Source organism: Opisthorchis viverrini, assembly GCF_000715545.1.
Source record: "Opisthorchis viverrini unplaced genomic scaffold opera_v5_132, whole genome shotgun sequence".
Lineage (NCBI taxonomy): Eukaryota > Metazoa > Platyhelminthes > Trematoda > Opisthorchiida > Opisthorchiidae > Opisthorchis > Opisthorchis viverrini.
The window spans coordinates 1,086,982-1,098,480 of NW_008751789.1; the positions used below are offsets into that span (position 1 = coordinate 1,086,982).

At 46.4% G+C, this 11,499-nt stretch overlaps 1 protein-coding gene across 1 annotated transcript in view; it reads left to right on the forward strand.

The window, feature by feature from the left end:
• Positions 1-8,148: 8,148 nt before the first annotated feature.
• T265_14033 (hypothetical protein) overlaps positions 8,149-11,499 on the forward strand; it is a gene marked incomplete at both ends in the record, with an annotated part of 33,079 nt that continues 29,728 nt past the window's right edge. The window contains one exon of the mRNA XM_009171703.1: positions 8,149-8,347. Coding sequence (XP_009169967.1) covers positions 8,151-8,347 — 197 coding nt within the window. The remainder of the gene's footprint in view (positions 8,348-11,499) is intronic.

Below are 11,499 nucleotides of genomic sequence, written 5' to 3' on the forward strand. Positions count from 1 at the left end.
AATGTAAGCTGACGTCACATCGATGTCACATATCTCAGAGGTTAGTAAACACTGCTCCCGCCCTCCAATTCAGGAAGTCATTTCACCCTTCATTAGTCCATTGGAACTAACGCAGTTGCCCAGATAGGCGAACTTATAAGCTAAATCGACCGGTTAATCTGTAGGCATGAAGTTTGGTTTGACCCTCTCAATCTAGCGGTATCAATTTGCCGAAACGTACAGCACAATTATTTAGGCTATTTAAATTGGTTTGCATTTCTAAGGGGTCTGATCGTAAAACAGTAATAAAGTCAAAGTACCAAATGTATACTAGCGAACGCCTGAGAAGTACTTCGATCACTGAGGTATTAGAGTCAGATGCAAACTCAAGCAACACACCAATTACGAAGTGAAAGGGGAAAAGGTATAGAGCATCCCCGCCTGAACGCGTTAAAAAGGAGAGGTATGTATAGCCCTCATAACAAGAACTCAAAAGGAACACTTTTCATCGCCAGACATCCCTGTACTACTTAACCAACAAAGAAATCAAAAGCATCCTTCAAATCAAGAACGACAACTGTTGGCTATCGCAGGGAATGGCGCAGTTCCAGCAATTATCACAAGATGATGATCGGAGCAATCCAGGCCAGAGCGAAACCCAGTTTGACTTACACACCTGACTCGCATAACGATGGATTAATCTGTGTAGGATAATACCAGACAGCTTCGTGGAACCTGTGCCCACTAGGCTAACGTTACGACGATTTTGGCACGACGTTTCTTTACTCATTTTGTGTGTGCATTCCATTCTGTCTGTATTCTCTGTTCGACAATTTATGGACAAAGGGCACGTTATCTTTTTGCTGTTAGGAAGATGGAAGCAATCTGAATCACGTGCTTTTGGTAAGCTGAAGCGATGAAACTGTACACTTGACCTATGTCGTCGACGGAATACAGGGGTTGGCGTTCCATTCGAAGTTATATGATCCTTCCAAGAGTTGGAGTGATGTTCTCCAGAGTGCTTACTCCCTCGTTCGAGACGACGCTTCTGTGAGTGAATAAGGTCCCGTTTTTTCAAAGATTATCTCGCTCACATTCACTCTCCTGGGACTAGTTGAACGGATTAGCTGAAATGGTGTTTCCAGTTACAAAAGCTTTCTTCACTTCTTAAGCTTTCACTACCCGTCGTCCTTAGGCTCTTCAGTGTTCCACAACTGAGGGCGCCCCAACACAGCAATCCGTTTCTTGTGTAGTTCTCCTGGCATCAATGACAGCTGCTGATCGTGACCAGATCCGGTGTTGCTCAAGGTTTGCTGACCCATGCAACCGTGACAAACCATGATAAAAGCCATCTTTCTCAACCTCAGGACTCCAATCTGCCGGAGCACATGCCAACACAAAAAACGCCATTTACCGCACCGAAATGCTATCTTGATTGAAGCAGCAAACCTAACAGCGCAAAGGCGACTAGTAACCGGAAACTAGTCCAGTAAAGCGCAGTCCGTCCTGGATCTAGGCACAACACCCACATAGTAGATACCATGAGCCAATGAACTAAGATCACCACACACCCAGAGTAAATTTCAGTAAATCCGGATTCGCCTCTATCGGTTTGAGGGGAACGATCGAACTCGGGTCGGGTATGCGTATCATAATAAGGCGGAAGTTTTACTGAACACTCGCTATTGGACTTTTGTCTATTTTGTGTGGCAAGCGAAAGAGGTCATAGAGTACCAAATGCACGTCACCCACTGACTTTCTCCGCTGCTTAGCAATGGGTTTAACAACTTTGGTGATAACCTTGTGACCAGGGTGCGGAACTACTGACCGGAAAATACATGGTTCGAAACCAACCCTGGCTTTCGAGCGCCCCAATCGATCTGCGTCACAGTTACGCACCTAAGTGGTGCGACAGCTGAACGATCATTTATCGTATTTATTAATAGTATTACTATCATTATTCAATTTGTGAACGCCCCCTAGTGTGTTACCACGTTTCAGGCCTGTTTTGATCCTTCTCCATAGTTCACACGCTTCGATACACGGGTCTTACCTATGCGCTAGGTACCCTCTTGAATTATTGAGAAAACCCATGACCGTCAACAGCTCGGGAGCAGAAAACTCTAGCGTGTCATTAAACGGTTGGTTGAGCGGGTCAAGTCAGTTTGAAAGTATGATAGTCAGGATGATGCCACTACGTCTTTCAGGGGATATTCTCACCACATCCCTGACTATTCGCAAGTTCAGTTAGGTGTGTACGAGTGACTTGATGTAACATGTGGACGATTCTCCAAGGAAGTTCATTATATCTGAGCTCACTGGTGTGCAACCAATTGAACGTCGTCCCAAGAAACCAGGAAGTAACATCTAAGGGTCAATGTTATCAGCATTCGGTGAAATTTTCACTCCTATATTTAACTTGAAAATACACCACACAGAACTCATTCTTCCGCGATTGATAACCCTCCACTGCACGACCAGCGTACGGCAGTGAAGCATTGGTGTTGAACACTGATGGCATGCTGTCGATGATGATGGCGACCAGCACCTCTCCCATCGATTCTTCTACTCCCAACTCAATGCTAATGGTTCAACAATTTTTGATTATTTGGTTATTATTCCTATATTTACCAGAATTACGAGAAAACTAGCAAAGTAGATCGCATTCGGAGAGGCCGCAATCCCCCAAGTGGACTAGTCCGACTAATATGTGCCCACATGGTCACACCCAAGTTGTGGCCGTGAGAAGTTGCAATCTGGTGAAACAGATTAATTCAAGATACATGGCCAGCCGCAGTCGTAACGCATTTACACAGGCTCATAGTGACCGGAAATATGCGGTAAATTAGGTGGGCTAAAGCTGAACCATTCCACACAAAGTTGACTCAATCCGAGTTTCCAGTGGATTGAGTCGTTCAAATATGCAACTGACTTCAGCTGTTGTAACCATCTAGAATTGTAAAAAAACATCGATACCATGGATACCCTCGTTTATCGTGTCATTCGTCTGAACAATGCTGTCTTAATTTGTTAATCAGGAGGCCAATACCATAGTATTGGAAATCAATATCAGTCTCACAAGTAGGTATACTGACTTTACCGCAGTATACAATGACCCTTGACGGTTTGTTCTGTCTAACGCCGACACAAAGCAGCTCGTGGCCTTTTCACACTCACGTGATCTGGACAAATTATGGTGCTCAACCAAATTAACGATATGTGAAAACGATATGGTCAGCATTAGGGAAGCTGCGAAAACGGTGATCATTTAATTTTGCTCTTCGCAAGAAAGACGGATGGAGCTGAACATCTAGAGTAAATGCGTCTTATACTCCGTTTAGAAAGGTCCCATACATAGGTATTCGCGTACGACATACTACACTCAAACCTGTTCTATGTCGCACCTAATAAACCACGCGAAAATTGCGACCTCTAAGGAACTGATGTTTGATTAGCGTCCTTTCGGACTACACTAATTTGCTTCGTGGTAAAAGTTTAATTTTGTATTGGGGAACGCAGACGTCAATGTAAGGGTTTGGTTGAGTCATTTAACTGGTAAAAACCATCAATGGTTAACAGACCCCAACCATGTTAAAGTTTGGATATGTGGGACGAGGCTTTTGTTACAGTGAAACAGTAAAACAGCTCATTCAGCTAAAAGGTGACAAACGCAAATGAATTACTTCCCCTGACACACCCGTGCTTAATGAACCAGTGGGTAGGTTCCCCCCAAGGTGCTCATATTAAAGGATCAAATAAGCATCATTAGGTATTTTTCAACGACAATCACAAAACTTGTGGAGATCATCGTCCATTTGTTTGCCTGTTGATTTACGAATTATTTTTGAAACGTGCCCTTACAGTGAGTAAGGATTTGGCACATCCAAAAGGCATATCATCATGACCGTCACCAGGAGGCTGGACCTTACCGAGGTGTGACGGTTTGTGCGCCTTCGTGACCAATCGGGCAACACTAGGGGTGTCCGCGCGGCACTCGCAGTCTCCCATATCAGTTTGGTCAATGTTTAGACGTCAGACCAAGTCCCCTGAACCTTAAGATTGGGGATAGGAACATGTATGGTGACGTATTCTATAAAAATGGTAATCCAATTGCATTTCTCGCTAAACACCGCTGTCTTGAGCCAAGGCTTTTGAGTCTAAGGTATTGGATGAGAACCCTGACCGCCCAGGCAGTATTCCAGCCCATGTACAACCCTGAAATGCACACTTACAAATAACCTCATGCAAAAGTCCCTGCATCGTGGTGCCATCAGCGTCATCCGGAGATGAGATTCTCAGGCCTCTCGAAATCAACCTTCGAGCCTCGACGCTCAGTCTGTCTGGCTTCATTCTAAGTTCGTACTCTGAAGCAAACAGAACAACGAGTTGCTCATGTTCTCATAATGAACTCTCCTGATATTGATGTTCGTTTCGCATCATAAACAAAAAAGGGACATGCAGAGGGGTTGAACCAACTGCTCCAACACTCTCCACTCGCTTACGGCTGAGCACCCCTGGAGATCCAAAGGCCATTGCGGTAGGATGTGCAAGGGTTGGTATCATCGTAAACCACTGGGGAGAAGGACCCCTCCGTAACTGGGTACCCGTGCGATTCGTCTGATAACATCCGAGAAGCAGTCTTACAAGCGGGAACTTCATCGCTGTTTGTTTCTCATGTCCGCTTACGCCACAACTGACTATAACTCTGACAACCCCGAAGGCAGGTTTTATGACATCTTAAATGCCCTGTTGCGGCCAAGTATTGTTGTTTTTACCGAAGATCTCAACGCACAAGTGAGCAGACTTCAACAACAAACTAACAATGATCCTTCAGCTGCGACACGTTTTCGGTGCCCAACTGTCATGCCACCCGAAGTAAGCAAGCTGGCTGAGAAACTGCCAGGTTGCCCAAGCAGAGATGGCCAAGTGAAAGAGCGCGAGATGGACTAAGTGATTAGAGCGCGAATTTACTGACCGGAAGGTCTGTAGTCCGAACCCGACCTCTGCCACTCGACTTCCTCCGTCTAAGCTTGGGCAACCTGGTAGTATCCCAGCCCTCGTGCCTCCTACGTGTGGCATGGCAGCTAGACACCGAAATGGTGCTACAGCTGGACGATTTTTTGCCCAAGCCTAGACAGGGGAAGTTGAGACGCATAGGTCGAGTTCGAACCACTAGCTGTCCAGTCAATAAATGCACTCTAACTAATGAGCCATCTCGCCCCTGTGAGAAAAATTTTGCGCATCTGAGTCTCAAGTAAGTGGTCGACATGGATCGGACTAGGAACGTACGGAGAATGGCGAACGATTGATTCAGCTATGTGCTCACCACAAGTTACTTTTACGCAGCAGTAATGTCTAAAACAGCCGAAGTCCTCTGGCTAAATGGTATCATCCAAAATCATGTAGGATATGAACTCGTAATGGGTAGCCTCTCCCTTCATTTTCAAGGGCCGCCAAAGGTGCCGACAAATCGCTTAGCAACCGAGAGACTAGTGGACCCGGACCATAGATGAATTTAACACAATCGTCTCCTGGAGTCCCTACCAACTGCTCCGCCATCAAATGTGAATACATGCTGGAACGAGATTACCATCCCTTTGCAAAGTGCAACGACTTTTGCCCAAAGCATGGCTCTACCAGCCCACTCAAGCACCGAATATCGGACAGAAGATGCTTGAATACCCGCCGGTCCAGAACGTAAATTGGCCTGACGAATTATCAGGCTTAAAGTGAAAGTGAGAATGGGTGCCAATTGTGAAACATGGTGGACACTATAGTCTAAGGAACTGGAAGAGGTCCTAAGTACGGGAATGTCCGAAGATTACTTCAGTCAATCCGTGCGACCGGCCCCCGGAAACAACCTGTGGGCGGAACCATTAAAAAACAGAGCGGAGCGACCATTTTGAATAAAGAAGAACACTTCGACCATTGAGCCGAATACTTCGAACAACAGTTACCGTGGTCACCAGCTGCCACCCATCTGGTGCCTACAGCTGAAGTAGAACCATGGACGGTGAACCAGGAAAAACATACGGCCTCGAAGGTTAAGGAGTGCAGATATGCTCTGAATCGCCACCGAGCCTCTGGTCCGGAGGAAGTCCCACCAGCGTTGTCCTAAGATTGAGGTGAAGCGCTTGTCTGATGTTTTCCTGCATTTGATAAAAAGAGACTATCTCTGGCTAATGAAGAGAATAGTTAGTGGTGCCTATTTTCAAAACAAGGAGCTCGTGGTAAGTGCGGTAATCATTGATAGATCAGCTTAACCCCAGGTACGACGACACTCTTCATCATCATCATGGAGAGAGTGACATCAGTGAACAACACTAATGATTCGCTGCCGTACAACCATGATTTATTTAAAGGAATTATGGTGAAGAAAAGAATAAAGGTAGACGGGTAGTGCCAGCTTACTACATTCGCTCAGAAGTGCCTACATCTCCAGACACTTATTCAGGCAGTCTGGATAGAAACTGACAACAAGAACATCAATGACAACGATCAGCAGCCATATCGTTCTGCGTCTCCAACAACGCGCAGTGGGGGTTACGCGGTCCCCATCTGAGAATGCGACCAGCTCCGACACCAACCAAACCACTGACATGTCAAGGGTTGGCAACCTCTCTGTTTCCGCCACTCTGAATTGGACACGAAAAATAGCACCCTCTTTGGCAAACGATGGCTCAGCATGCGCCATTCCCTGTCTAACCAATGCAGCTTCTGCTGCTGGGCACATTCTTCGAAAGCAGCCCCGTTGCACAACTCGCATTCTAACTGCCTCATTACAGGTTCGCCGACATCAACCCACATGAGCTATGGTTCTGGGACAACGATGGTCAAACGCCTGAAGACGTCCCAGTTCCGCTGATTGAATAGTCCAAGTCTAACAGCCATACAACAAGACAGCCCACACCGAAGCCTGACACACTTCCCTTAAGACCCAGGGATTTACCGCTTTACCACCATAGGCGTTTCAAATTAGCATATTCATGCACTGACCTCAACTCCCACACTACAATCAGAACTAACACAAATTCCAAAGTAAGTAAAACGCTCCAGAGCATCGAATCATCATCATCATCATCATCATCATCGTCATCATCATCATCATCGACAGCATGACATCAGTGTTCAATACCAATGCTTCATTGCGTACATCCATGATTTATTTGAAAGCCTTATTGTAAAGAAAAGAGTAAACATGGACGGGGAAGGGACTTAGTGCTAGCTTAACACAATCATTCCGAGGTGCCTATACCTCCAGACACTCACTCAGGCGATCTGGATAGAAACTGACAACAAAAATGCCACTGCATCGAGTGCTTCTCCCTGGATTGCAAGTAGCATGTCCAGTGGCTGAATGTCCTAGAGCATGACCTTACACTTTGTGAGTGCAGAGTGCATAACAAAGGACGAAACGACATCGATCAGTTCACCCGAAGACATCTGCACCTTCTTCTCTTTGAAGAAGAGGGAGATGTCGCTTGCATATTCCGGATCGACAAAGTTTCCGGCAGCAACTATTTGAGCACCAGGGTTTTGAACTTCTAGTGTTCGTCTTATTGTATCACCGATCACGAAATTAAATAGGAAGAGAGAGAACAGCCTCGTTACAACCTGGGTCATGCTGATCCCTCTGCAGTTACCGCACTCACTACGAGCCCCTCTTATAAAATAGACATCCCGGGCCATCTCTTTCCCCGCATGCATGAAAACAGATCAGACAAGTCGTCTAAGGAATTCATCCCCATTTTCAACAATGTGGGTGTGGGGGTCATCCGGACCAGAAACTCGGTGGCGCTTGGGAGGATACGCAGTCATACACTTCCGAGGCCATGGGACGTTCCACTTTCACCGTCCATGGTTCCGCTTCAACTGAAGTACTAGAATGAGTGGCAGCTAAGAACGAGATGTCCCAGGTGGTTAGAGCGCGAATTTACTGACTGGAAGGTTCTTGTTGAGAACCCGACCTCTACCTCTCGACTTCCCCTACCTAGTTTTGGGCAATCTGGCGGTATCCCAGCCGTCGTGCAATCCTCGGGTCGCATGGCAGTTAAGCAGCTAGCTGGTGGCCATGATAACTGTTGTTAGAAGTATTTGACCCAACAATCAGAGCTTTCTTCTTTGTTCAAAACGGCCGCTCGCTCTCATAATTGATGATTTCGCTCACAGGCGGTTTGCGGAGACCGATCGCACAGACAAACCAAAATAATCTACGGGGACTCCCAGATTTCCGGGCCTCTTCCATTTCCTTAGATCGTCCAGCCGTAACACCCTTTCGGTGCCTAGCTGCCATGCCAGACGAAGGAGGCAAGAAGGCTGAGATACTGCCAGGTAGCCCAAGCCTTAGACTTCCGTTTCTTCCAGACAGGTTCAGGTCCAGGTGTCCATGTGTTCAGGTTCCAGCATGAATTTATCTCTGAGAGTGGAGTAGCTGGAAGAGACTCTAGAAAACGATTCTAGTAAATTTGTCTAACATTCGAGTTTGCCAGTCTATCAGTTGCCAAGCGACTCATCCGCACTTAACGGGGCCCTGGAAAACGGAGGTAAAAAAGGTTCTGGACGTGCGCGTCGCCGGAAACAACAGATGTGTTTCAGAACAACCGGCAGTCAGATATTGATCCGCGCCATCGCTAGCTGATGATGGTGTGATCACCTTGAGTTCATATCCGACATGCTGTTGAAGGACACCATGTGGCTACAGAACTTCGGTTATTTTGGAATTTATCACTGCATAAAAGCAACAAGAGGTGCACAGCCGGAAGCGAGTGGAGAGTGATAGGCAGTTAGCTCAACCTGTGCTTACATAATGAATTCTTGTTTCCGATACAGAACGCACGTTAATGTCAAGCGAGTCCAGTGTGAGAGAAAGAGCCGAAAGGGTGTTCAGCTGAACGGGTTGCATTTGCTAATTTGACACAACTCTGAAGTCAAAGTGATACCCCGAATCTCAAGGGACGTGTGTATCAGCCTAAAATACCGGCTGTTTTGCTGTATGGTCATGAGAAATGGACTCTGCGAGAAGCGGAACTGAGACTGTCTTAAGGTGCTCGACAAGCGTTGCCTTAGAACCATAGGAACTGAGACGTCTTAAGGTGTTCGACAAGCGTTGCCTTAGGACCATAGCTCGTGCGGGTTGATGTCGGCGATTCACTAACGAGGCAATTAGAAAGCGAATGTTCGTTTGCGCAGCTAGGACATCCATCGAGGAATATGCCCAGCACCAGAACCTGTGTCGGTTAGACAGGAGATAGCGCATGCCGAAGAATAGTTTGCCGGAGAGTGTGCTGTTTTCCGCGCCCGATTGAGTGTGGGAGAATCAGAGCGTTGGTTGACCTTTGACAGAGAAGATACAAATGGAATCGATTACTAAAAGTATGGCTATTCTCGGCGCGACTAGCCCTCCAGGATTTTCACTGTTCGAGGACCCTGTAAGATATGGCTGCTAATCGTTGTCAGTGGCGTTCTTGTTGGCAGTTTGTAGCCAGATAGCCTCGACAAATTTCTGGGGGGTATAGGAGCCTCGAAATTTCTGGTAGGCTGGCACCGAGTCACTGTCCACTTCTATTCCTTCCCTTACGATAGGGCTTTCGAATAAATAATGGTTATACGGCAGTGGGGCATCAGTTTAGAACTCTGATGTATGCTGTCGATGATGATCAATTTCACCATTAGAGGAGACATTTAGACGAAGAACTGCATAAAGTCGCACCACGTCTATTGCTCATCAGATTCCATATGGATTTCCACTGTTTATAACAGCTGCACTTGGACTAATTCGGTCAGTATTTCAGCCGCAGCTCTCTACTGTGCATCGCAACAGTCAGTACACACACAGCACACTTCACCTAGCCAACATCGCACTGACGATGTCAGCACCATTCGTGATGAACTATTTGCAATCCAACTGTCAAGTTCGGTGAACAACCAACAACTACCTCAACACAGGTACAAATGCGGATAGCATGGCGTGTGACATTTGTTTCCGGAATCTCCTACCGTACTATGTTCATAATTGATTGTTCAGGCTTATCGAGTCATACTTTTACTTCAGCCACAGGCCATGTCCCAGAGAGACCACTCGGTTCGATTCCAGCGAAATCGTGTTCAAAAATCACTCCCTCAGGAAATTTCGAACATAACAGCCAAATCTAAGTATGAGTGGGCCAGCGCATGCTGGATTCGAATGAAACCTTGGTTAGGGGGGTAATTTAAAACCTACATGGGTACGACATGTAAATGTGGTAAATTAACTGTAAATTAACTTTATTAGACGGATGCAGGATCTTTTACGATTCTCCTTCCAACACTCGTTTCCTTAAGTTGGCTGAAGGCTAACTTGGCAGGAAGTACGTCCTACACTTACCCTAAATCGGAGTTAGGGTCATGAAAATGTAGGGGTCTTCCTCCAAAATCCAAATACATCAGTTGCAAAGCGCGTCTAATCTTAGCAAACTGGAGCTTTGAATGAATACTTAACGCTGCTTAGGTGTGTTCGTTGAAGAATTTGCCGACTCTGTCTGACAAAATCCGGTGAACACAGTAATCCACCCCCGAGCTAGAACCTCCAGCCTGACGTGGTGCTGCAGTGCTCTTGCACACTGCACTGGCCAGAAATAAGCTTCCCAAGGTTCAACCACGTCAGAGGGTCCCACTGGGAGTAGACTGGCGGGGAACAGCGAGTACCCACGCTGCGAGAAATCGTAATACGTATTACTGTCTCGTACGAGACAGTCTGGAGGTACGAAAATCGTAATACGTATTACTGTCTCGTACGAGGCAGTCTGGAGGTAAGAAAAAGCGCTGCCTTTGCAGTAGGATGGTGAAGACAGTTCCCCCAGACGAGAAGTGGGTTTATTTATGGACGGGAGGATGCTAGGCTTTTTCTATGAAAAATGGCGTTGGTTGTACGCACCAAAACCCATTCACCGTTCACAGTTAGGCCTCGCTGCGGCCGAGAAGCTAATCCAGCATGCCATTGGCCAGTAGAACGGGCCGTTTGCACTAGGCCTTAGAAGCACAATACATTTTTCTGCAAAACCCTTGCGAGTGAAATGAAAATTTTCATGTCACAATCATGTATTTCTTTGCATATATGCCGAAATCAAACATCATCCTCATCTTCAGTCATTCTTTTGCAAGCTGATTCAATCAATCTCCTTTAAATTTCGCCCGTAATGGCTTCGGAAGTGGATTCACACGCATTTGTTGAAAAATATGGGGTTCTTTCCTTTTCATCCTTCATGATATTTGAGAAGGCCTTAAACTAATACATAAGGAGTAAGTATGTGGTATTTCTGTGTCCATCCAGTAATCGAAGCACCAACACGGTGGAGGACATTCGTCAACTCTTGCACAAGATCAACCCATTCTGCGCGTTGGGGCCCGACGAGGTCCATCCAAGGATCCTGAAGGAAACGTCCTACACACCGGCAAACCATTTACACATGGTGTTTCGTCAGTCGCTTGACGAAGGCAGCCTTCCCTCTGCTTGGAAAGAAGCGATTGTCACGCCAATCTACA